This window comes from Temnothorax nylanderi, unplaced genomic scaffold (assembly GCF_030848795.1).
Source record: "Temnothorax nylanderi isolate EJ_2023f unplaced genomic scaffold, tnyl_v1.0 TNYL_tig0123_pilon, whole genome shotgun sequence".
Lineage (NCBI taxonomy): Eukaryota > Metazoa > Arthropoda > Insecta > Hymenoptera > Formicidae > Temnothorax > Temnothorax nylanderi.
The window spans coordinates 174,623-202,603 of record NW_027249185.1 but is presented as its reverse complement, the minus strand read 5'-3'; the positions used below and the strand labels follow the sequence as shown (position 1 = coordinate 202,603).

The window sequence follows — 27,981 nt, the reverse complement described above, 5'->3', positions numbered from 1 at the left end:
GCAACTAAAACAAGAAAAATTGCAAATTAAAAAAATTTAAATTAGAAAAGAAAGAGCGGGAAACCAAGTTAGAATTAGAAGCAGAAGAAAAAAGACACAGCATTGCTGTAGCATATTAGTAAGGACAATTAATGGAAAAATTATTGCATCTTACCGACAATTCACAGACATAGTTTTAATTATTATTTTGACATTTTATATTTTCCTTGTTCTTTCATTTTTTGCATGTTATGTGAACATTTCAAAGACATAATTATAACATTTTAAGTTAAGTTTTTATTTGTTCCAAAAACATATTTATATATTTTATTAAAATAGATATAAATGTTTTATATCTTTTTAATATTTATGCTGTAGATAAAATTATTATAATTCAATAAATATAATTTCTGTAATATATATATTTTATTACATAATACACATTTATAAATAAACATCAAAGAAAATATTCTTCTAGTATAGGTGGATCAATATTAAAATATTGAGAGCAGTTTGGCTACTGTACAAGTATGTGTGACAATTTGCCAGAATTGTTGCTGTTTTATACATTAAAACTATATCTTGAAGTAAAAGTTTCTGGTTTTTCTTGAAATCAAGGAATGCAAATTGCATTATTATTTTACTAAAACCCCATTTGATCGCTTGCCTTGCCGAGCTCATTTTTAGGACAAAGATCTAGTGTTCGGGAGTCAATACTCTACTCGTGTATAGTCTAAGCGATAGTTCGAGGATAGGATAAGCGAAATCTCCATACAAGACAAAATTAGTATCTGGATATGATGCACACCTTTCTAATTGAGTATATAAAAGCGAGTCTCTAAATATGCCTGCAAAGAAAATTTAACATATTATTGACCATATATGCCATAATGTTAAATCAGCTACTTTTATAGACATATCTGCATCATGTTGTCTATCAGAATATAGTCCATGAAGACTAACTATTATACCATCTGGACATAGTACAGATTAATACTTGATAGAATAATATTCTTGTTGATTCACAGATGGTCTACATATTGCTCGTGCTGTTCCGTCAATGAAGCCCCAGAAATTCCGGACAGATGCTCCTTTTGCTGAAACAGCCTTTTAAAAAATAATAAATAAATTTCTTAAAATAACTTATTATTGTAACAAAAACATTTAAGATGTTTCTGAACGTTAGAGACCTCTCACCTGTGAATAATATTGGAGCTTATTTCTGTTAAGCTAAACAGAAAGTGGCGTAAAGGATTTTCTAGCCGGTGCGATGTTCAGCTGTTCACGCTAGCTGCATAGAAACCAAGGAAAAACGCCGTCCTAGGCTATAATTTTATTGTCGGCGCGAGAAACCAAAACGTACGTGTTTGCAACGGCGGCGCTCGTTCCAGCAACCCAGATCTCCGCGCGATGGAAATATACCGTTAAAACGTGCCACAGGCTTGCAGCCGTTACTCCACGTTCGACGAATCGTTGACTGGCAGGAATCTCCTTCACTTGGTTCCTCTCATTCCGGCTTTCGCGATCGCGGTCCGCCCACAGATCGTTTCGCCGCACAATTTCGTGAGGAAGCATATCCGGAATTTCTATATGCGTGAACGATACGATCTATCAAGATAAATCCTATCAAGATTTTAACAATTTTATAGATCATTGAAAATGTGATTAGCATTCGCCAAATAGTAAGATATAACATTAAGAAGGCGTATTTTGTTAACAGAAATTTTTTCATGTTAAAATAAAAGGGCCGGTTGTCCCAACCTGTTGGTGAGCTTACTAATAGTTTAGCTCATATATCTATCTTTGTCTAATTTGAAGGAAAAACAAAGATATATATATGACTTAACTATTAGTTAGTTTACAAACAGGTTGGAACAACCGGCCCTAAGTAAGAGATGTTGCATGTTTCACGTCAACTGTGGCCAGCGTTTCCTTCCTCCTCTCAGATCTGGTTCTATCTATATATGGCGTATATATGCATCGTGTGCTACACTAGCAAATTGGCGGCATACTTACTGCCTTCACGCCCGCATATTTGTGGCGCTTGCACGATCCTACGAGCGAAAGTACTTTTAGCACGGCGAATTATCGGCGCGGGATACGCTGACGGTGGGAAAGAGGATGGCATTCAATGACTCCCGCCGCGTCTGACAGATTCACTCGTTCTACTTCTCTGTTACCCGAGTTCTGCGGTTTCGCGAAGCAAGACATTACCGCATGTCCGGCGCATTTGACGAGATTATACCCACGGAGGTGCAGTATCGGTGAGAAACGCGTCATTTTGACGTAACCGGAATAAATTTTGTTTTCCTAGCGTTAATTCTCACGTGACTTCGGTGTCGCGTCATCGTATATGCATCGCAAGCAATACGATATCGTCAATTTCATTTTAGAGTTGTACAAATGCAACTTTCGCTCAAACGCTCGACCGCGCGAAATCAGCAACGAGGCACGTATATAAGGTGCGTGCCGGTATTTTTACAAGGTGCACCTCGCTCGAGACTATCTATCGTATGTAACGTCTCGTTGCTGCGAGAGAGCCCGCTACGTTATATTTACAGCAAAAGTATATGGGAATCAAAGCCGGTCGTTATCGTTTCCCGCGGAGCGATGGTCCGTGCGGTATGTTGGAGGCGTTTATGGGCGCGATTACCGCTTGCACGATATATCGCGCTCAAATACGTACTGACGTAACTGGAGTAGCCTTCTTTCCTTTCCTGTTAGCTCTCTCTTCGCGATCGAACGGCCGCGGAAGCGGCTGTCCGCATCTCTATATCTTACAACCGGTTGTTCCAAAAACCGATGTGAGACAAAATTCGAGTGCAAAGGGGAATACGGGCACAGATTGTTAAAAAAAAAACGTATTTACTTTTTAAACTTTAATAATTTGTTACTAATAGAGTTATAAACGGCGTTAGTAACTTAGAAATAGGTTTCCTAAAGCATCGGTGAAATATTTTCCAGTTACGATCTAATATCACGAGGCTTGTAATTTTCCGGAAGGAGTCGGCAACTCCTGACATTTACTCTGAGAGTTCATGGAAATCTTTAACGGAATACAAATGAGGACATAAGAACTCGTATTAAACTGGAGAAGAGTAGATTTACATACGTTCTCATATACGGCCGAAACGCACGCGGGAGACGAGATTTATTAGTCGCGTCTCGAGGGAACCGTCAGCGCGTCCTGCGCGTCTGCTAACGTGTCCAGGCTGAAGAAAGACGATTCCATGACGAAGTAGGAAAGTATAATATACGCGATACGGAGAGAAGGCGTACCGAGAGAGGAGCTCGCTGCCGCCGGCACTTTTCTCCTGGGCTAATCGTTATGGAAAGTCTGCGGATAATATGGGACGTTGTGCACCGCGCGGAATCTCGTGTGGAATCGAAGCCGCCGCGCCGCCCGACGTCGATGTTGCTGAAGCGAGGTAAATTACACGTGCAAGCCGCGATGAGAGGCACGAGAGAGCTTATCAGTCGAATAAAAACACGTCCTCGAAATGTCGTTTCTACGTTAAAATTCGCATATAACAGACAAATGAGATGAGCAAAGATGAAAGATATCGAGTCGAAGATATTGTCGCGTGGTTCGACGTTTGACGCGGGCACGAGGATATCGCAGTTGGAAGGAGATGGAACCGTCTCTGAGTCCGTAGAGAATTTTCCCGACCACTAACGATACCTTTTAGCTTAATCTTCTCGTTAAAAATCTCTCGCGGATAATATAGGACGCCGGTAGAGAATCTCGTAGGATTGCTTCGACAACATTGCTGAAGGAAAGGAGTGGTACACCCGAAGCGAGAGGATGGAAGAACGGTCGCTGCCAGTGTAAAGGAGATTGGCGACCTAACGGGGAGAAAGAGCCTGGTGCAGGAGGAAACGAGAGCGAGAGAAGGGAATGTGCGCGAGCGAGCGGGACGGACGGGAGTCCGATGGGTGAGACGGAGAACGACGAGAAGCGCGGTGCACGGAGCGAACGAGAGAAGAAGAGGGAAATGGTGTTCGTAATCAAAGGGGCAACCCGCGGCGCGGCTGCGGCGTGGAAGAAAGTCAGCCTACCGAGCGGCTCATCAGTCCGGCACGGTGCGGTGTCCCGAATGCACGTCGAACCATCGATTTTTCGTGTTTCCGTCACGTGATTCCGCTCACGAGCATCGCCGCAGCGTCGCACGGACACGTTTGTTCACCGGGTACCGAGCGGAACCCACCGGGCCGACTCCGATTAACTTCGGTGCATCGCTCGATCGGATCGGTGCGGCGCGGCGACGTGTGCGACGCGGCGAGATAGCGGTGTCTATCGCGTCCATTGGACATCCGCACTTCCGATAGAATCTGTAGTCTGTACAGTACGAATATTCGAGAGAATTTTACTGGGAAAAAAAAAGAAACGCGCGTATCAACTGTGAGCGGAGGGATTAAAAAAAAATCAAGTGGATTCGAGATCAATCTGCACGGAGTGTTACACGGACCGTGGCCAACGATCGGAGGGATTTAGCAATGCTCATGAATGGTACGTATCCGCGTTGATACTCATCTGAAAAATTGCGAAGAAATGGGAGAAGAGATCGTCGTGATCTCAAGGATATTGCTTTCTGTTCATTCTCATGTGCGGCTTGTTAGCGGTGCTAACTGCACTTTGAAGAAAATGCGAAGCGTTGCGAAAACAGACACGAGTGAAATATAAAACGATAGCCAGGCAAAATCCAGAGGGACACTCGGAACAGTACAGTTATTTAAACATCAAAAGTTCTTTAATGTCACGTTCGTAATAATTTACGTTCATGATTACGTTTTGACATTTATCACTTTTGGCAGATTTTGAAATCTTATATTCTATTAAATACTGTGCAAAATTTTTATATATATAGCGCACGCTATTCTGTATCAAAGGAATGTTCGTTTAATCCGTTTAGTAATATTCTATATGCATATATTGTATGGCTTCCGTACGCGTCATAGGAGATATTACACAAACATCTTCAACAATTTTACCTGTAAACCGACTTTCTTCAAGAATAGCAAATTCCAAATTAGTTAAAGAATATTTAGATAAAAATAGCGCTAACTATCTTATTGTTTTTTTTTGCCAAACTGATAAATAAGAGATCGATTCCAAATTTTGATTAATTAAGAAGCTATCTCTCGTGAAACCAATTTCAAATATAAGTTTACTACACTGAGAAAAAAATATTCAGATCCAAAAAATATTTATTAGGCTCCTAATGGCTTATTTACTTAATATAATACACATATCTTAGAATTTGATATTTTTACTTAATTTAAATAAAAATATCTAATTCTAAATAAATATGTGTGTTATATTAAATAAATAAACCATTAGGAGCCTAATAAATATTTTTTGGATCTGAATATTTTTTTCTTCAGTGTATAAATATGATATAAAGTTAAATACAATGACACTCTCGTGATTTTCTACCGGCGAAGTATTCCCTTATTCACAAATAATTATTCCCAATCCCGTGAAAGTTTTAGCACGTGCATATGCTACGTTTCAGGTAGGAAGCGTTCGTTGCAAAAAAAAAAGAAATTGTTATGCATGCGCTGAACGTGATTATCTACCGATCGAAGTACGGGAAGGGAAGTTAGTGTTTCAACACCAAGGCAAGAGGCAATTACCATTTCTTACGGATAATGAACACGAAAGAAGATATTAAAAATAATATAATTTCGTGTCAAATTATTAATTTTCTCGCGCCAAAGATATTTTCACGAGATAGTGTCGACGAGACGTCGTTAAAATATTTATCAAGCACATCGAAAATCAGTGCAAAACGTTCCCATATACAAGAGATCGCTTGATTATCCAGCGATCGCGCATTTTTTTCTCACAATTAAACAGTCGGCTCTCGTAAACACATGTCTTCCGACACGCGTGGTACAGTAACACACAAATCGACAGTATTGTATTTTTCTTCGTGCGGTGGCTGACCTGAGTCGTCGCGTCGTCTCGAGATCGAAATACCGTTTTTCCCGAACAGCTGGAATTGTCGACGAGGGTTAAATAATGAATGGAACACGTTGTCAAAATCCACGAAGCGTGTCGGCGAGCGCCACAGTTGTTGCATAACGCGGCGCATTACGGCATTTATGGCTGGGAAAACGCGGAATTCCGAAGGCTCTCGTACAATCCCATTTAGCCCGAGCGCGCGCAGGCATTTCCGCGCGTATAGGTATATAAGCAGTCGTGGAATAACATTAATGGCCATCCGATGGATTTCAGTGGCTTCATAGACGTACCAATTTGTATTCATTAGAACATTCGGCTTCGTGCCTTCTCCTCGCGCCTAATTACCTCAATTATTCCATTCGGATATTAGCACGATGCGGCCGACGCGTCGACGTTGCACGCGAGCGCGGTTCGAATTTGTACGACATTAATCTCGTCTATCACAGTTGGTTTTACGTTTGCATCCGATCCATCATACGAGACCTGCCGGGTGGCCGTAACGGTTACAGTTATATGCAAAAACCCTTTCCCACACGAGCGAACGCAATGTATTAATTAAATGAAGAAAGCGCGATTCTCATTCCGCCCGTCTCTCGTAAAATTCCCCGAAATTATCCGAATATCGAGGGGGGGAGCTATGATCTCGTTGGAATACGTTCAAGTATTCCAAGTATAGAGCGAAGGATTAAATCGACGTAACTATGCGAAGCCTGATTCGTCCTCGAATATACGTGTTCGGGAATCGCGGTTGGTTCAGCTTCGCGTATATTTTTACGAGGTTTCGGTGTGCCCACGCTCGTTCGAGAACCAACGCGGCATATCGAGAATGTGGTGATCGGCCTGCGGCTACGAATTCCGTTACACGCACTTGTACGGGCTCCCTGGATCTCCCTGGACTCTGCTCACGACGAGATTTTTATGCTCCATCTGTCTTTGCGATTTTCGACACCGATTTAACGATCGTCGTCCATTCCATTGGCGTCAAGTGAAAATGTTCAAATGATCAAATACGCATCTTATTTGGCGCGCATGTAATATAGCGAAAAATTTACCGTAGATTACCTGTATAATAATCGATGAAAGATGTGAAGCGTATGTATGTCGACGCCCGCAGTGGTTCTCCCATGGTCGCTGCGCGCATTGCAGATACAAGATCAATGAACAAATATTTCATAAAAGCAAATCACGTTCGCGCTTCCGACAAGAAAATTAATTCTAGAGTTACACGCGACACGGAGAATCATATTGCCGATGCACTCGATTAGTTTGAATCACTGGCGTAGAAAATTCCTTTGCACATCTCGTATATAAATCAATTAATGAGGATCTTGAATTCTTTGAATGCAAATACTGTTACTGCATATGCAGTAACGTTTTATCAGTAACGGATAATTATGTGTTCGACATCCGCGCTGTTAAATGTCATGCGATTATATCAGGACGTGGATTCTACTGTTTGAAAAAAAATAATGAGAGACATAAGGTAAATGTACCAATGCCGGGACACTTCTCTGGGAAAAAAGACGGTTAAGCAACCCACTTTGGGGCCCACGATTATATTAGTAATCAAATTATTTGGATTCGTAACCCTAATAAACCCTGCGTAACTAAAAATTGTAATTAGCTATTCTTATAGCTGTTTCAAAGATTTTTAAGTTATATTAGTACATTTTTAAGTTATACTAGTCAATTCTCTCAATTAGTTCTGTCGATATTCAGTTATGCAAAGATAATTTTCACTTAAGGGGCACTAACCAAAATGTTAAGTTGCTGCGGGAAAACCGGTCAAAATTTCTCCCAGAGTTGAGACCTATGTCTGGACACCTTTATCATCTTTATAAATAAGTATAACGCGAATTAAAAACAAAGATAAAACTATAATACAAGAAAAATATTTTTATCTTTGATTCTTTGACTTTAATTCGCGTTATAATTCATTTAAGGACTAAAATGATAAAAATGTCCAGACATAGGTACGTGTCCAGGCATTGGTACATTTACCTTAATATGCAAAAAAAAAAAAAAGAGAATCGAATTTGGCGATCGTCGTCGGAACCTTCGCGATCAGCTGACTGCTCGACAGTGACCCCGGGGGTCAATCTACTTTCTACTTCTCACATTCTGCCGAGATCAGAGGTGATACTGGCGGCGGGGGAGGGGGGCTGTGCACGATGCCTTCGAGTGGAAGCGGACATACTTTCACGGCGACGGACGGTATACATATCGTTAAATTATCGAGATGCTGATGGGTGAAAACGGATGGAGGCGGTGCGCGTTGTTCACCTGCCCGCGAGGGAAAAATAAGAAGGAAGATTTATTAGTCGGAATGCCTTGGAGAGTCTCCACGGCTCGGAGGAATGTTTATGACAACCGGGGAGCCGCGTCGCGAAAAGTTCGCGACATGGAAAATTTATCTTTGCAATTTGCCGACGCTTCAGGTATCTAACAGTGCGATGAAAGTAAGCGATAAAAAAAACATATTCGATCGAAAGCCATTCGAGATTTCCAAGAATTCCTGCCTTTGAATATTCAAAGTAATATAAAACTTTACGGTGATTGAATTGCGATGAAAACCTGCAAGAAGGAGAGAAAGAGAGACACTCGAATGGCCATCACTAATCGCATAACGTTGATGCAGATGTAATTTTCGGAGCACTCGCCGTCGAAAAACGGCGGAATAAAATTCCACTCGAGCGGAGGTCAATCGTGACGAAACAAATCTCAATTATAACAGAATACGAGTTACAGTTAGCGCTTCGCCGAGTAGACAAATGTCTCGCGTCGGAATGTAATTTATATCGACACGTGCTTTGTTTGTTTATAATTCGTCCCGCCGCTATCTATGTGTAATAGCGTAATCGGTAAAACGAGCAGGTACGACGAGAACATGAAAGTTCCATATTAAGTTGGTCACGCGACTACACCGGTATGCAGTCGCTTAATGATCGTCCGCGATCCTCGTGGCACTATGTGACACGGTTCGTCTACCGGCAGCGCGGCGTCTGTTCACTGATTCCGCATTACGAGTAAATGAACGGGATTAGAAAATAACCATCTGGCAGCGACGAGAAACATTACAAATTTTCGCAGGCAAGTGCTCAAATTTCCGGCTTTGTCGCAATCTGCGAATGATGGTCGATTGGGGTGCAGAGCGTTTTGTTGATTTCTGCTCCGAGACATATTATAAATAATTCTTTACGATTCTAAACAGGTTTACGCCCCGATAAGAACCTGTCTCCCGATTACGCCACAGACTATCACAGAATTGTCCAACAATGATTTGATTTATTTTCAGGGAGTGGCCAGTATTCCAGTGGAGCGTAAAGATCAGCGAACTTGCCATGAATTAAGATCAATCCGAAAAATGGATGTCGCCAAGGGCACAACGGAGGACTTCGTGACGGTGGTCAGCGTCGGCAGTCAGCCGACGTCGGAAAATTTCGTCACCGTCCTGTCGATCGGCAATCGGAAGAAAGACGATGAACAATCGTCGGCGGCGGCGAGCAAGAGCGTGTCGAACGGTATGGAGGGGCATCTCGAGGAAGAAGTCGAGGTGTTCAGATTGCCCGGGGAACGTTTGGGCTTCGGACTCAAATTCGAAGGCGGTAACAAGACCGCCGAGAGAGTCAGAAGACTGTTCGTGCAGAGCTGCGCGGAGCAAAGTCCAGCCAGCAGAGCGAAATGTTCGTGGGGCACCTTAGGCGAGGGAGACGAGGTAATGACGATACTCCGAAATGCTCAGAGTTCTGCGTACCCCTGGCTAGCCACACTTATTTTCGAATCCTTAATTCGCCACACTCCGGTCCGTGAGACCGCTCGACTTTGTCGCATTCTCATTTTCAATCTAATTAATATTTTAAGCTTGTAATGTAGGAATTGGAAATACCGAGTTTGAATAAGATGTTTGTGATAATATCATTTTTATTCTAATTAATATTTTAAGCTTGTAATGTAGGAATTGGAAATATAGAGTCGGAATAAGATGTTTGTGATAATATCATTTTCATTCTAATTAATATTTTAAGCTTGTAATGTAGGAATTGGAAATACAGAGTCTGAATGAGATGTTTGCGATAAAATATCAAGTGAAGAAAGTGATTTTAGTTTAAACTGAGCTTATTATGAGCAAACGAGAAAATTACGTTGTTATGTGAAAACTAGAAAACCGAAAAACGTTCAGCGGTCCACTGGACCGGAATGTGGCGAGCTAGGGTTAAGATTTTCTTTAGATTTTAGATTTTCTCGAGAAAAAACGATGCACGCGAGTGATATTGCTTTCTTGATTTTGTTTCCCGTGCGTTAACACGAGTTTAATAACATTTCTGCTTTCGCTGACATGATATTTTGTGCTGTAATGCGCACGATAGTTTCAAGAAAGTAACATTCATGAACATGTATGATTTCATTCAGTCTCAACGGCACGTGAAATCTTTCGCGCGTCGTTACGAGTCGCTTTCAGTTACGGAACCGAACAGGTTTCTTTCTGTAATGGATAAAGATTACAATGGTCGAACGGTAGATTCCTATATTGATATTCAATGTCGGTGTAATGACTGACATATAATTATTTGCACGCATCGAACCGCGACGTTTGCATCTGTAATGTCGGCGTAATGTCGGCAGTTGAATGAACGAGGGGGAAAAAAAAAGGAAAGAAGCAGCAGAGATCTCTCTCGCATATTTGAATTCAATACGACGACGTATATATTCAACATCTCACCGCTGAAGAAAAGTCAACTTCAAATTTATCAGAGTGTTTGCCAATAAAATGAAAATCGTGAGTTGCGAGACAGCGATATTGATGTGTACAGCGTAATTTTTATTTCGCGGAACAGCTGCAAAATAAGACGGCGCAGACGCACTCTCTTTGGCTCCCACGGTGCACTTCGCCGTCTATGATTTTCAAGACCTACTTCCTCCCTAATGATCCCTCAAGAAAGGTTTCCTCTCACCTCCGCATTGCTTGTTTACATTGCAAATTATCGGGCGAGCTCTTCCCCGCACCGCGGCCGCTTCCTCGTACTCGACAATTCACGTTACATCTCTTGCAGGTACTTTCGATCGACGGTATACCAGTAACACACATGACCCGATTGGATTGCGTGAGAAGATTAAAGGAGTCGCAATTGGTCATCAGGCTGATGGTCAGGTGTCGCGGCGCTCTGAGACCGGAAGTGGTGAGCGCCGAGAGAAAGATCGAGAGAAGCAAAGTGCCTCCGGAATTGCCTGCGGCACCGCCGCCTGTACCGCCGAGGAAGCTGAGACAGCCCCGAGGACCCGCGGACGGCGAGGCGAATCCCAGTCCTATCAAGAAATTATGGGACAATTCGAAATTGCAGAACGGATTGCAGAATGGATCGCAAAATAGCGCGCAAAATGGCGCGCAAAACGGCTCGATTTCCCAAGTCGGATTACAGTGCGTGACCAAGATAAGCTCGTACGAGAATTGCGAGTCCTCGCCGAGAAGCGTCAACGGATCGAGTCAGGAAAGCCCGAAGGAATCGCCGAAGGACCGCTCGCCGGAGTTCACCAAGTCCAAGCAGGTTGTAATCGTGATAAGGGGGAAAAAGTAGATTGAAAATATGTAAAAATTCCATTCCGAATTAAAAGCTCTGACTGAAACGAGACCTCTTTATGTTTGTAGGAACCGCCGGAAGCGATGGTTTATCTGGATGCGCGATCACAATGCGGCTCTACGCATGGCAGCACGTCCGACGATACCGGTAGCTCAATGTCCACCGTGGTGGACAGATTCTCGACGTCCGATCGCGTGTCAACGATCTCGACGACGTCGACGGCGTCGACCGCCGGTTCCGAGCAGCCGAGCGACGCCTCGGGCGTCGAGCGGGACCCGGACCGATCGTCCGATCGTGACGTGCTGCTGTCTCGGGCGATCTGCCCGCTCGAGCATCTCGAGCGGGACTTCACGAATCCGCCCGATTACCTGCTCCGCCGTCTCGCCAGTTCCGAGGCGGTGACGCACGTGGAGTCGCGGGGCGAAGTCGAGCGGATTACGGCGGTCGTTGCACCGAACACGGTGCTGATCGAGGAAACGATCACTCTACAGCCGCCGCTCAGCTTTCAGGACGCCCCGCTGAGTTACGGACACGAGGCCAGGCCGGATCTCTTCTACACCGCCGACCTGGCCGCCGACTCGACGACGCATTTCAGGCCAATTAAGGACGACGTGGAGCTCGTGGAGCGCGTCAACGGCAACCACGAGGAATTCCGCGACGCGACCCGGTGCGTTTCCGGCACCGGGAGAAACAGCGGCGACAGCTCGTCCCCGCCGCCGTTGCCGGCTAGAAATCACGTTAATAGGATCTGCGTGAACCAGACGCAGACGAGCGAATCTGGAAACGAGGCGCGTCCTCCGCGAATCCCCGCAACGGTACCTGTCTCCGTCGAAAGGGAACTTTCGGAAGCTCCTCTGTTACCGCCAAAACCGTTGCCGCGAAAAGACGTTAAGGCCAGACGGAAGAGACCTCCGCCGCCTCCGCCGCCGATTATAATACCACGAAGAGAAATTAAACCTTCGACGCCGATCGACTCTAATCACGTAACGGAAAGAGAAAATGAGAATCTTTCGCAAGTTAAAAGCATCGAATGCGTTCGATCAGAAGTGTGCGATTTGTCACCGAATAAAAATAACATTCTTGACGAAAAGAGTCGAAGAATTGAAAGTACAGATGGAAGTCTCGATAAAGAATCTGACACGAAGAACGTTTCTTTCGATAACGAGAAAGACAAAGCTGCAAGTTTGGAAGAAAACGCGCAAACGAACAAAGTCTTTGAGATTATCGAAATCAGAGTGGCCAAAGGTTTGCAGGCTGATCAAAAGGAGGAAGTTGGAAAAAATAAATCGAATAATGCGACAGAAACTATAAATAGCAAACAAATTAAAGTTAAAGATGAAGTAACTGATAGAAACGAACAAGATCAACCTGCGAATAATTCGAGCAAAGTTCCACCGGAGCATCAAAACTCGGACTTAGAATCAACCGATAAACAAATTGACGAATCAAACAATGAAAAGAAAAGAGAGAAAAACTCGGAAAGTTATCAAGAAGTAACTAGGACAAATCAGGATACTATTGAGGAAGTGTTTCCATCAAACGAGGAAAGTGCCTCACCGATTAATAACACTACGACGCAAGAAAGCGAGGACGACGAGACTTATCAATCGCTCGACGTGATAAACGACGACATAAAGAATCCGGAAATGAATCAAATGATAGAGAACGAGGAAATTATGGAGGAAGAAGACACCACCGACGAAAGCGACGACGGCGACTATTACTGGCAAAGTAATCTCGCTACCATCGGCGAGGAGGAGGAAACTTCCTTGGAATACGTAAATGCGTAAGTTTACAATTGTACATTTCAACATTAACCAAGATATTATTATTCAACAGGGGCTGCAGTCATTAAAAGAGATTCTGATAACGGAGGAATTTAGTGATTTACGCCCACTTTCACTACTTCGCATTTCAATTCTTACGTCGAAATGCAATTTATTGCGTATCGCTAATTTATTACGCAATTAAACAGCAATTACATAATATATTGTGTAAAATTAATTATAATGACTCTGCTTATTCCGAATAAGGTATGCAATTAGCTGCGAGATAAAACCGCTTGGGAATTGTGTCGAGGAACAGATTACTATAGAACTCGAGTTGATGCAGCGCGCGCCACGCAACGAATGAACTTTAAAAAGAAATTAATTCACTTTCTTTATGGATATGGGTTACCTGCCGTGCGCGCGGCACACGGAGAAAAGGTTAATTGACCGTTCTAAGAATAGAAAAGAGGGTTGTCGATTTACTGAGAATCGAACAGAGTCGTTCGACTCGGCCGTCCCACGAGGTGAACGCCTCCATGCAAATGCTCGACATTTGCTTATTGCTTTGAAAAGCGATCTCTCCTTCTTTGCATGACGCTGCAATCGCCTCTTAAACCATTCGAACAGCGATTGCCGTTTATTAAATCTTTTAATAGGTTTTCGTTGAAACGCGTTGAACGCGTGTAACAAGTTATATAATTACTTAATTATTTAGGTATCTAAAATTTATTTTTACATTTTTTTTACATCACAATCAGTGATAAGACAAAAAGACGCAGCTATTTCTCTTTCAAGCAACCAGGAAAAAATATCTTCTCTGACCTGTTACAGCAACGCGGATATGAATAATTCCAGCGAGCTGACGGTGGAGCCGGAAGAATCGCCATCGCCTTCTGCGATCAAGAAAGATACGTTCGTTAAAAACGGTAAGTCCGCTTAATACGCTAATTAAACTTTTAATTAAACCTCAAAATACGATTTGAATCAATAAAGCCGCAATTTATCCAATTAACGGAAGAATGCGAGGCCGGCACAGAACGATTAGAGATCCGTTCGCTAATAGCAAAAGCCAACAAATCAGGCATTTGCGCCCATTAAGGCTAACTGCGTGAAAAAAAATTTGCATCGTCGCCAACCGGAGCAACCTTGAGTCGCTAATTAATTAATTGACTTTGCTTTCGATAGCGTCATCAATGTCTCCGCTTTTCCGCGACCGATCCGTCGCGTCGGTCGGCGACAAATGTTCACGATCGTTCGACTCGCCAAATATGCGGGAACTATCGCGGAAAAAAAGAAGAAAAAAACTCCGAAAAATGCTGCGAGTGCGCAACGTCGGAGGACACCCGGTGCACACGCCCACGCTACCGGTGGCACGTCACACCGCGTCGAGTTTTATAAAGGTTACGCATTAATCACCTTGCGTTACGCGCCCATGCAGCTCTCCGGTTTCGCGCGCGGGCGCGAATGCATTCAAAACGGAGGCAGGTCGCGAATCGAGACAAAGGCGTGTTGCGCGGCGCGGCGCGGCGCGCCTTCCTCGCGCCGGGAGAAATTCTTATTCACCGACGTGCATTCTGTGGTATTTTCGCGCGGATGACTAGATGTTTGCGTTTCCTCTTCGCAACCGCGTTATTATGCGCGAGATCTTAATCGGAACCTTTTTTTGATACCTGCGCTATCTCTCTCTCTCTCTCTCTCTCTCTCTCTCTCTCTCTCTCTCTCTCTCTCTCTCTCTCTCTCTCTCTCTCTCTCTCTCTCTCTCTCTCTCTCTCTCTCTCTCTCTCTCTCTCTCTGCCTATGGAGGTTCATGTTGGTTCATGTCCCTTATAATTTATTTCTGCGCAAACACCACGTCAGGAAAGCTCTCTACCATTTTCTGTAAACACGAAAGCACTTGTCTTCAATGAGATACCTATTTGCGTAATACATACTCTTCCAGAAAACTATTTAAAGAAAGATACGTTATCACATGCTCGTCTTCTCTGGCCGCGGTCGAGAAAACAGTAATCTCGCCATACCGGAAATCGAGCCGGTGATAATAATTCGCAAATGATCGAACACGCTCGATGAGGTATATTATCGAAAACAATTCAGCATTCGCGATATAGTATTTCTCTCTCTCTCTCTCTCTCTCTCTGGCACACTTCACGTGTCCTTTTTTCAATTTAATGAACACAGCCATCGGAAAAAGTCCGAAGGAAAAAGATAATTTATATAATAGAAGGGATTACAAGAGGTTGGACAATAAGAAATAATAAGCGTTCGTACAATAATTAATTTGCACAGTACTTTTTCAGAAATGCACCGATCACGCTAGACGCTGTATAATGTTAGAAGCGACGTGTAATTTTCTAATGACCGAAGTCCTTTTGCTTCCCGCGCGATTTCGACATCGCGCGCGCCTTTGCCGCGTCTATTTCCTTTTTCATTCTTTTTTTTTCCTCTTCTGCAACGCGAACGGCGCGATTCCTGAAGCGAATCGCACGATAAGGAGTGTATCGGCGGATCTTCACCCGAGAACTTTACCGTAGCCGGGCGCGCTCTGCGCTCTGCGCAAAAGCGGGGAAATAAGGAAATTCCGTCGACGCGGTCTCTAATCGGCACGGTCGGCGCGGCGCGCGGCGCGCGGCGCGGCGTTCCTCCGCTTCGAATGTGGATTCCCGGCCGCCGGCCAGGTGGGTGTGAGAACAAAACCGTTAAGAATAATTCGAGAATCGCCTGGCAGCGAGCGGCATCGGCGTCGGCGGCGATGCTCGCGCGAATTGCTAACGAACAATCGAAGCTGCCGTCTCCGCGCGAGGGTCCGTATTATAAACGTCAAACTTTACGGTCAGGCGCCTTCGGATTGCCGGGTGCCGCGGCAACGTTTTAAACCGGTCATTTTTCCAACGAGCCGACGGACGTTCGTTTCCCCCCCCCCTCCCCCCGCGTTAAATATGAAGTCGTAAAAATTCTCACGATATCCATTACACCCGCCGTTTATTCGCCGCGCGCGAATCCAAGTACGTGAAAATACATTGCGTCATTTTACGTCGACTCGGGAATCTTTTATCTCGCGCCGCTATAATAGGTATATGCTGGAAGGCTTTGCAGGCAATAACATTTTAAGCTGCATATTAGGAAACAAGTTTGCTAAAGCCATAATTCTTGTGAAGCTGAATGAGAGATTAGCTTTATGCAGCTTTTGCGAATTCAGATTTCTCGGAATTTCTCGCGACTGTAACGCTAACAATTTGATAGCGGCGCTTTATTCAAGCGTCACAGCGTTGCGCGATGTGTGATCGCATCCGGGATAGAATAGGCAAACGAATAGAACGCGTCTATTGTTTAGCGCTGCGGTTCGACGATTGCCAAGTCTTCCGTTAATTATCATGTAACTTATATTGTTTCGCGACATTTACGATCGATCCGGCGCCGCGGCCGCGAGCAGCGCACACGCGCCCGTTGGCGAGCTGGCGGATGGTGGATGGCCGATCGGGGGTCCGCGGCAAAGCTTACTAGTCACAACAATATGGCGCGATCCCCGCGTCCCAAGACCCGCGGTCTTCAGCCTCCGAAGCTCTCGTCCAGTGGCTGACCGCGCTCAAGGTCCCATTCCCCCTTAATCGCCTTCCTTTTCGAGATCTTTCACTTGGTTCACTTCCAATCGAAGAGACGGCGATCTCTGACGCATACTTGCGTACTGACGTGCGCCTGTATGTACGTGCGCGATCGCAGAAAACGGCATTCCAGCCGCGCCGCCGGCCGCCAGCGCGGGACCCCCGTATAGTGCGTATAGTATAGTGACCCAAAGATAACAAATGTCACGCAGCCAACACCTATACGAATTCAACTGGATTGGCATCGATAGCTCTTTCTCTAAGGCAACACTTTCAAGAGTCTTTTCAAAGCTGAAATCTGTCCTGATCTGTCTCGGCAGATCTCACGTGGGCAGTTTATGGTTGTTGCCAACGGTTTTCCATCAATATTCCCTTGGGACAGAGTATCGGGATATCTGTCCACTTGAACTTATTCAACCATTAGTAAGTCGACGGCACAAATGTTTAAGATAGATCGATTTTGTGATTTTACGTCGCTTCGAGTATTGAGAGATAAGTAATGAAAAATAGCGATCCTTAATGTAACATGCCACTGTGCGTTCCCCACGTTCCAGATCTTCATCGCAATCCCGGTCCGGGACGAAGCGGCTCGGAAGATTCGTTTGCCTACGTCGCACAATTATGCGACTTAAAAATACACAAACGAAAAGCGCATTCCATAATTTCAACCGAACCGCGCATTAACGACCGGCTCTTAAGGAGATCGACCTTTCCCAGGCAATCTGACGCCCGTTTCAATTTGCGATTGCAAAGGGCGATGATTAGTCTTGACCTCCCTGAGAGGAAGCTTTCGACGTCCGATCAATTAGTAGATATTGATACTGAATACTTTCTATTAAATGTTAATGCGCATAAATTCCAGGCAACATTTTATTCGGGCTAATCTCGGGGTCTTATAGAAAATTATTCGCTATTCAGAACTCGGTGGAACATTCGCGGATACGCATGTTTAAAAAAGACTACAATCGGATTATTAATACCGAATAACGGATCCGAATAAGATATTTGCAAGATCTTGAAACGCAAGGCATTGCAATATCTCATTTTGCATTTTGCTAAAATTTGTATTTCCTTATTATATAAATTTTACGATATAAATTTACATGCGTATAAAAATTAATTCTCCTTGTTTCTTTGAAGAATTGGCGAGTAAGAATGCGACACTCTCGAGAAACATTTCATTTCGACTTGAAATCTGCATTCGCGTATAAGGGAAACCGGGTCACGTTTTGTCACGTTCGCGTGCCGAAAGAATCGCATTCGATCTGACTCGCAAAGTACGCTTAATGCATCCGATCGGAGCGGGCTGCATTCCATCGCGCCAGCTCGAACGGTGCACGCAGTAAAACCGCCTAAAGATGACTCGCCCGGTTTCAAGATCGACCGGTATCAACGAATTTCACAAAGTGCGCGGTCGTTGAACGAAAGATTACGATCGAAAGATTACACACTTGAAATGGAAACCGGTCAGGAATTACGTTACGCGCATTTACTAGAAACAACAAATAGGCATTGCCGTTCTACATACGGGTCGCGCGCTTGTGAATCGCGCACGAACGCGCTCGAGAAAATCGATGTCGAAGAGCCAGATATTGTTATTCGTTTAGCGAGATCGGCCGAGAGAAGGACGGACACTTGGTTGGTCTCGAGTCGGGTCGAGCCGCGCTTGAAAGGATCCACTATGTGTCCACGTAGGCATGTCGGATGCAAGATCCGAGATCCGCGAGACGACATTCCGTTGCGGCAACCCGGAAGCGCTCCGCTCCGTGCACCAACGTCAATATAATTAGTTACGATGCATCATACTTAAGATGCAGATCGATCTGCGAAGTTGACGAACGAGCGGATTACTTCCACGCCACGGGAGAGAAGCTTTAATCGCTCGCTCGGATAATATATATAAATAAACGTGAAATTACATCTTCTTCCCGCGGTATATCTCGAGTGTTGATGACCGTTTGTGTAACATCCAGTTTACACGCCGCTTTATGCAAGCCGGTGTGAACCGTTCCCATAGTATTTCTGCCGCACGGCTATGAATCGCAATCATCGCGACAACGATTCACCGCGAAATTGTCAGGCAACGTTACGAATGATGAAGAAGTTGACTTTTCTAGTTTTCTGTTTCTCTTATTACTCTATACCATTTTATTAGGTTGGGGCAGAAATAATTGCGGGTTTTAATCTTCAACTTCAAATGATGAATATCTCAGCTCAATGAATGGTCTATGTTAAGTATTTGTACAACTTCTCTAGTGGTTTTCAGTGAATCCGCATCGATAATGGCTCTTAATTAATCATTAATTAATCAGACCTTCTACGACCCGCTTCATCTTCTATAAGCTTTCGTCTGCGCTACGGAATTTGTGGAACCAATGCTGAACTATACGTCCCTTGGTTGATATTACGTAGTTTCCGAAGCTTTATGATCCAATTTGAACTCATATGAGAAAATCGTATAAATTTGACTCTTTTCCATCTTCAATTTGATAGTTTACAATAACTTCATATACACGCTAGGAAGGATACCACTGGCATAAATGAATAGAGGAAAGTCGGAACTTTACAGTGGTATATACTATATACGTGACCACAATTAAACACAACTTTATATCGAAGTACAGTACCGGAATTAAAAATGATGGAAATTGTTTTTGCAATTATTTTTACACCAACCTATATAATATTACCTTATTTTGTACGTACAGTTTGAAAATATCGCGATTATTCGAGTGTAGCTGCGACTCAACTTGTCGCTGACCCGACTGTAACCTGAGTTTTGCGAATCAAGTTGAGACGCTAAAACACAAATCCAGGAAACGAGCGCAGAATTTAACCCATCAAGGTCCGACGTCGGCGCTTTAGAGCGCGGTGCAGCGCGGCTTTGCTGAGCAATCAGGGCGAATTTTTATCCGGTTGTAACTCGCGTCGTTTGAGCAAATGCCACCACGCGATAAAAGCAGGTTTTCTTTCATTCCTCTTAAATAAAACGATAAAGATCGCAGCGCGACCCGATCTTACCGCAACCAGCAGCGGAACGCACGGAGATATTCATAAAAAGTTTCATAATGGACAGTCTTTCAATGAACATTACGACCACTCACATAACATGCTTTTGTTGCTAATCAAAAATGATTACTAGATAAACTAGATCCTAGTCCGTGATGTGTTGCCGAAATAGCTCTTGTTCTTGTCATTGAACTGTAGGTATCGATCGTATCGATGAACAACTTTAAGTCATCGTACGAGAAGGAGTAGACCTTGGCGAGCGTAAATCTAATATTATTATCACGTTCGTCATTGTCCGGGATGCCGGTCTACTTCGCACGCTAGGCATGCAAATATTTCCCCGAGTAGCGGTAACGCCGGTAACTCCTCACATGTCACATGTGTTTACAAATAATGGGAAAATGCAATGTCTAGCGTTAAATGTCTACTGAATGGATTTGAAAGCCCTTTCGACATCGACCATGAGACTCACACTTGTTTTATGGAAATTTTTGATTTCGCAAAGAGAGCGAGACTTCCGCTTTTCGCTTCGCAGAAACGCTTAATGAATTCCAGCTGATATTACGCGATATTACGTTGCGTCACGTCCAACGTATTAAAATATATAATCCAATACGTTGTTACGTAACATGATGACATTACGATGCGGTCAACGAATTTTCGGTATCTCTGCGCGCGTCGAACGGTACGCGCAATTTCCCCGTTAAATTCTCAAGAATAGTCTATAAACTTCTAAATCTGATAAAGTCACACTTCCGCGTCGGATCATACCTTCGTTCATATCGCACGGTGAAACAAGAAATAACCGAGCGTGGCGATGAGCTTTCGTTAAAGTGCGCTTCAGCTAGCTCTTTCACGTTTTACGACAAAACGAAACAGACGATCTTCGACTCGGGGAAATTCGAACCTGCACAAAGGCCGGTTAACTTCTTTTTAGCCGCTCGATTTCCATGCCTTATGGCGATCCTTGTGGCGAAACGATCGACGCTCGAACGAGCAAAAGGTCTTTTGTGAGATATACGCTAAACTGCCTACGCATTTTGTACGACGTGTCACGGTAAAAAAATGACTTCTACTTTCCTTTTTCGGAAACGCTTCGTATTCTGCAGAGTAACGTTAAGGATTCGGGACGCAAGCTTACAAAACGTATATATATATATATAACAAGATAAAATGTCTTTTTCCTAAACCGGAAAGGCAACGCGGAAGTGTCGTACTCGGCTGGACAACGAAAATTCTCTGACGTAAAGGCGCAATCTGTCTTTGAGCAATTTTACTCGTATTGTGCGCGCGCGAGACTCCCCGCGGATCACAAAACGATTTATCAACGTTTGATCTTCGATTTCGAAATGTACCGCACAGTGAAAAGAGACGGCCTTTTGTTCGGCAGAAATCGTACGTAGCGAGCATATTTCTAAATCGTTCCGACACGAATCTCACTCGTGTCAGGAATTCGATGGATAGATCGTCGCTGATCGCTACGTCGTCATGTAATGTGTATCCAGTAATTAATCTCAATTCTTGAATTATATATTCCAAAGTGGAATTATAATACTGCGCAAGAATATAATTGAATTAATATTTGTAAATACAATGGTAATATTTCTATAACAATGTTTATGATCGCTATGTCGTCATGTAATGTATCCAGAAGTTACTCAATTATTAAATTATATATTCCAAAGTGGAAGTACACTGCGCGAGAATAGAATAGAATTGAATTAATATTTATAAACACCGTGGTAATATTTCTGTAACAATGTTTACGTTCCGATATTATTCTGCGTGTCATTCGAGGCACGTAGATAAATATAGGATCATTAATGAACGGCCGCGAGAAATACGAAATATTTTCAACGAATCGTTACATACGACGAATCTCGTGTGCTGGCATATAACGGGCTAACGCGAAAGTGTCGCGACTTGTCTTCGAGATGAAATTTCGAAGAAGGTGACAGCGTCTGCGAGCAACGTACGCGTCGCATGAACGGCCAGTGCACCCGGGGTCAGCCGCCGTGTTAATTAACGACGAAATGCCGGGCTTCTCGCAATCTTGGCGAATTTATCGGAACAATTTACACGCGTGCGCGCATTTATGGTGCGCTATCGAGTTATCTCGAAGGTAACCTATCGGGAGTAAAGGCACCTCTCCTCGAGAGACCGGTAAGGAAGCGTCGTCTCCCGCACGGTGGAAAGGGATGCCCGGCGCGACGTCTCGAGCTGAGGCAGAAGGCGTTTGCCAGTCTCCCGTCGACTCTCAAGTCAAAACGTTCCGAGAGGACTTTCACGTGTGCGTGCTCCGCCTCGCGTGTTAGGTATGCTCGCCATAATTCGCCTATGCTCGAATCGGGTGCTCCTCTTCGCGAATTCCGAGACCGTTTGAGTGTGACTCCTTCCTCGATTCGGCATACCTCCTCTTACGATTCTTTCGCAAATTCTGCGGTTGCGGAGTCTGTAAAGCTTCGAATGATTTTCCAAAGGACTTTCAGACCGCTGACGCCAAAATTACTATTTAGCCAATATCTTAGCACGAATTGGAGCATAAACCAGTTTGGAATTTGAAGAGCGTAACGAAGAAAGCTCTGCTCGGCTTCCATTTATTACGAATTCGAAAAAATATATATTCTTCGTGTTCGGTGTAGCGTAGATATATTTTTTCATGGTTCACCTAAGAAGTAATCGTTTACAGTGTTCCGTTTTCGAGCGCGAACATGTGCTTCCGTAACGGAGTGCGAAACGTATAATCGGTCTGCGAAGCTTGAGGAGGACTATATAGCACGAACCGTAGAGATTTTGACCACGCAGCGAAAGGAAAATATTTGTTTCCCGAAACGGTAAGATATTTACGAACATTTGTCGATTCAATTTAATTGCGAACCCACCGTGTTAACACTATCGCAAATTTACAATTAAGTCTTCTTTTTCCTCTATTCCGCGAACAATGCTCGATTGGTTACACGAAGGATGCGGAAAAGTTTCGCTAAGCGTATCTCCTGTCGCGGTGTACACAAGAAAAGCGCTCTAATGCCGAAGGAAGGCCGATTTTACGGCGCTAATAGAACCAGGTTGATTCGCGAAGCGCCTCGACTCCGAACGTTCATTAGACCGTAGCGCAATGAGGTAACAATTGATCTTCGTGAATCGCTTTAAAAAAAAAAACGAGGCACGATCTCAGTTAATGTCAGCGGTGAATTATACTGTCTTTAAATGGGCTAAACATGTCGTTTCCATGCAGATTTCAAAACCGAATTTTAAATTGCGATTCGCTGCAACCAGGTGCAAGCGGCAGTTTCCTACGTATTTCGCGATTAAATTGCAATCAATTCTTGGTTTAATCGCGCGGTAATAACGTAACCGCCGTTTAACGGTTCAGATAAAAACCGTCGTCGCACCGGATCTCCTCCGATTTGACAGATGAGTGCACATTGATCGAACATGCGCGAAATAAATAATTGTTCAAAAGATTTAAATTGTTTATAATCTTATATTTATTGTATCGGGCTTAATAACTATGTCAATGTATAACTTTGATGACACAGCTTTGATTGCGGTAACAAATTTAAAAAAGAGCAACACATTCACAAACAAGTTTAACGAAATATAAAGTATTAGACATTCTGGCAGTGTATCGTAGTTTCCTGCAGATAAAAAAAGATTCCCTCCCGGATCGGGCCGGATATTTCTCGGTTCAAAGAATCTAAAAAAATCTTGAAGGGTGAAGAAACTTTCTTTCCTCTAATACATTCGTCTCTATAATCATTTAAACGTTTAAATATTACTATGATTGATAGAAATGAACGCTAGTTCTCATTGAAATCTCATAATTATCGCATTGGAATATTTTCACACGGTTGTATCTCCAGCTTAAGATGAAATAGAATGAAATTTATATCCGGCGTCGACCTCGAAGACTCACTTTCACTGGTCGCCACCCACAGAAAAATGCAGCAGCTGTTACGCATACGCCGCCGTGATATTTTCTGAACCTCGAGGGTAAAGCACGCTAAGGGCTCCATAAGAGGCAGCTGCAGGCGTCGCGGATGGACTACACCTGCCTAAATGTGTATTTGTCGACTCGTTCAGTTTTTTTTTTCTTTCAGCGATCACGTTTAGGCTCAGTTGCGCTCAAATAGGACTGCGAAACGTGCCGCCGCGTCGTTTAAAATCATTCCAAAAATGGGGCAATCAGTTGGACCTTACATTCCTATTAGAAAACCTGTTTCTTATGTGAATGATATAGATCTCGTATATCCTGTATATCCGAATTGAGAGGAACAACGCGATACATTTATTAAGACCTAGGCCCGTATTCATAGTCGGAACTTATTTTCAAGTCCACTTTAAGTTAGATCTTAAGATGAACCAATCACAGAGCCGTATTAGCATCTTAAGACATTACTTAAGATGGTCTTGAAATAAGAACCGACTGTGAATACCGGCCCTAAAGAATAATTTTATAATATCTCCATTTAATTTTTCCGCGAACGTTCAATTATCGTTTACTTAAAGCGAACGTCTTTCTTACGACATTGCGCTATGATTTTTCGAGCGACAGCCGGCAAGTGCGCGCATACGTCATTCATGCGGCGGAAAAGAGATAAAAGAGACGGGTCTCTCGCTCATCAGAAAGCACAATTAGCTCATTCATCGTCCGTCGTCTCTAGTGTCAGCGTACGCTGGCGAGCGTATACGTATTAAACGTGTGCACGGCCGACACAATCGTGCACGAGAGTACGAGAGCCCGGGGAAGTTGGTTTATCGGTGCAGGCGCCAAGTAGTCAGTCACTGTGACTCGCAAGATACATTCTGTTAGACCATGCCGCGGCGTTCAAGAGAGTTTATTATTACACTAACAGCGCGCCTTATACATCGCGTGCATCGCGGAGATACACGTGTAGGTATTCGCGAAGACGGCGGAAGATCGCCGCGTGTAGAAGAGATGCGCGGGCCGGCCCTTCTTCTTTAGATACATCGTTTGCGGTTTCTGTACTTAGCTAAAATAAACACACGCCATATAACGAAATAAAAAGAAGACGGCGAAGCGATTTGAAAAATGCGCGCTCGTACGTCGACACCGCAACGGGGGCTGTCGTTGAGATTTCCTCTCTCGAGATGCGCTACCAGAAATAGGATATCTCGATCGGACGGTAAAACCGTCGTTTCCACCTCGGCAATTTCATCGGTTATTTTTATTTGAGATCATTTTTGGGGTCTAAAAAGGGCGAGCAGCCCGCGGCGTCGCGGCATCGAAAACCGGCCTGGACACACGATCAAGCGAACTTCATCGCTCCGCGCGGACGCGCGCGCGGGGATGCGAGAGGCTCGATCGCAGCCGCGGGGCTAAATTCCCGAATGCAACGCGTAATTCACTAGGTCGAGGTCGTTACTTAATCGAAATCGATGCACCTTTCAATCGTTTACATTCGTTACGTGGCCTTTAGAATAAAGTGAGATACAACGCGAATTATGATGCGATCCAGAAATAGCTTACCGCTCTGAGATATCTCTAAAAAATATATACAATACGAAAAAAAAAATTGCGATAAAAATATTTTGAAGAATACTTGAAATTGTTTTTAGGACGATAAAAGTTAAAATTCTATTTATATTAGCTGTTTTGTACGGGTTGCGATATGAAATACACTTGTTCTACCAATTAATCAGTTAAGTGTTAAGATTCTTCAATAGGAGATTATCCAGACCTATGAGAGAAATCTCGAAAGCTTGACGATGCGAGCACAGTTTCGTTCGCGAAGAAATTAAAAGCGCTGATAAGAGTTAATAAAGCACGCGTTCTTTCGCCATGTGCAACGTGTCTTCCCACCTCACCGACACGTCACGCGGGCGCGAGAATGGATACGCCTATTACCGCGAGATTAGAGCAATTTATAATATCGTCTGAGAGTAGCGACCCACACGGCGAATACCGCACTTCCGGCCGAGCGCATATTATAGCGATTTCGTTTGGTTATTCTTGACGCCACTCCATATTTCAAAACGAAACCACGCTAAAGAGAATGTAGAAGGCGAAACGACGATTCTCGGCGCTTGATCAATAAATTCGTGAGAAAAAAGAAACCGAACGTTTCCCCTGAAAATAATATTCCGAGAAAAACATCGTCGGGGACGAGCGGACAACGTTAATAATTTACAATGTTCCCGGGGCTCGTGGGCATAACCACGGGTGACTATAGGGTCTGAATGTATTTCCCGATAAACTCCCCTGCTCACCTACGCTACCGCTGTTGGCACGCCAAGTACGTTAAACGCGTTTATTCCGCCGATACACGTCGCGGACCAGGGCCCGCGCGCGCGGACCCACTTCTTTCTCTCGCCTCCTCTCTGCTCGCCACAATGCTGTTTTCAGTGGCAGGCCTCAATTTGCCGTAATTATTATGTTTATCTTCCTCATTCACTTAAGTCCGCACACCGACTTCGACGATCCGGTCCTTCGTGTCCCGGTCGTTCGGCGCGGCAACACCGAAACGCCGCGCGCCGGCCGCTGTAAACGCCAGGTATCGTCGTGCCTTCTTTCACGTGCGATTTACAGCACAGATATTGACACTTTTTTTTGCTCGTTCAATAGAATTGAAATTCTCCACCCATCGGTTAGAACTGTAATTGTGAAAGATTTATCGTTTCTACATTTAAAAAAAAATGAAAAAGACGAAGCCTATTTTTTAAAAGAACATTATACGAGTCGCTCTCGTAATTATTCGCCGCGATAATCAGAAAGAGAAATTTCAGATTCAATGCCGACGAGTGAAACGTTCGTCTATATGCATGTGCACAATCGGCCGTGTCCGCGTTCGCGAGCGCTATATGCGTGGCCGCGCGGCCACGCGCCAATCATTACATCCTGGAAGGGGTGGGTCTACCGCCGATCCACTATGTCAAATCCAATTTGCGTGATCCTTTCCCTCGGAAACGACACGAAATCCTCGTCACGCCCGGCAATTTGCAGCGCTCGGCTCGGCGCGGCGCGGCGTGCCGACTGCACTTTCGACGAGCGTGAGAAGCGAGTGTCGGAATGTTGCACCTATGAAGAAAATAACACGACTTAGCGCGCTTCTCGATCACCACGGCTAGACACGGCCGCGTGTACAGAACACGCATTAAACCGTTTTATAAAATCCACCTCGGGCGTTACAACTTTATCCGATCGCGCGCTCTGGAAATATTCCTCTCTCTCTCGCCGGCTTGCGCGATCGCGCGCGATGCTGCAGAGCGCGAGGATGCTCGTGTAGTAAACGTCCGGTTCCTTACGTGCGCTCCACGTATAGCCACGCGCCGATCATTACGCTCGCGAGAAGGCGGTAACTACCGCCGTCGATCCAGTTTGTCAAACGCAATTTGCGTGATCCTGCCCCGCCGCGGAAACGACACGCGGAATCGACTCGGCAACACGCCCGATAATTTACGCTTTTTGTATATACGCGATCTTGCGTGGCGCGTGCGATAATGAAAGCAGCGCGATTACGACTGACGCGGCTTTTTTATTTTCCGAAGGCGATTAGATTAAATAGGATGGGACGATGTACTTGTACTTTGAACGAGCGTTCGGACAGGAGAAATCGTTTCCCGCTGTGTCATCGTCCGACATATCTTCTGTAAAGATGGATGTTTAGATTGTGGATCGAATTGTATGCAGTGCCTCATGCATTTCTCCAAGTCGAAAAAAAAAGTCGAGGACTTTTCTTGGTACGACTGGCCCTTGACTTCTCGGTACCGCGACGTTGGTGCATTCACCACGTCCCGTCCGTCGGTTCGGCCGAGGCCGGAGTTAGCACGAATGGATTGTTTCTGCGGCCGAGCGAAGGCCTTTAGGAAAGTGTAAAGAGCGTCTAAAGCGGGAAGGAGAGAACAAGAAGGGCAGGAGGAGAAAGAGAGAGAGAGAGAGAGAGAGGAGAGAGAGAGAGAGAGAGAGAGAGAGAGAGAGAGAGAGAGAGAGAGAGAGAGAGAGAGAGAGAGAAGGAGTGACAAAGTAACTCTGGCGAGCCGGATGGGACGTAAGGAAGAGAGAAAGAACGAGGATGGAGCGAAAGATGAGAGCGTAGGGAGAAGAAAGGAGGAAAAGGTTG

The 27,981-nt window shown here is 44.4% G+C and overlaps 1 protein-coding gene and 1 long non-coding RNA gene across 4 annotated transcripts in view; one reads left to right on the top strand and one right to left on the bottom strand.

Annotated features, from left to right (window-relative positions):
* Positions 1 to 386: 386 nt before the first annotated feature.
* LOC139776599 (uncharacterized) lies at positions 387 to 27,333 on the bottom strand. 2 transcript variants are annotated; one of them, XR_011719123.1, is made up of 3 exons: positions 26,132 to 27,333; positions 1,177 to 1,565; positions 387 to 1,086 (listed from the first exon to the last, which is right to left on the bottom strand). It is a non-coding gene; the product is annotated as an uncharacterized lncRNA (long non-coding RNA). The 2 variants fall into 2 exon arrangements; XR_011719122.1 differs by lacking the exon at positions 26,132 to 27,333 and having other exon boundaries at positions 1,177 to 2,093.
* Positions 4,398 to 27,981, top strand: part of Bbg (big bang) — a 43,095-nt gene continuing 19,511 nt past the window's right edge. Inside the window, exons 1-5 of one of the 2 annotated variants that reach the window (XM_071713366.1) lie at positions 4,398 to 4,489; positions 9,243 to 9,662; positions 10,999 to 11,490; positions 11,592 to 13,309; positions 14,124 to 14,218. In XM_071713366.1, coding sequence (XP_071569467.1) covers positions 4,487 to 4,489; positions 9,243 to 9,662; positions 10,999 to 11,490; positions 11,592 to 13,309; positions 14,124 to 14,218 — 2,728 coding nt within the window. In that variant the 5' untranslated portion in view covers positions 4,398 to 4,486. The remainder of the gene's footprint in view (positions 4,490 to 9,242; positions 9,663 to 10,998; positions 11,491 to 11,591; positions 13,310 to 14,123; positions 14,219 to 27,981) is intronic. The other variant, XM_071713365.1, reaches the window with a different exon arrangement.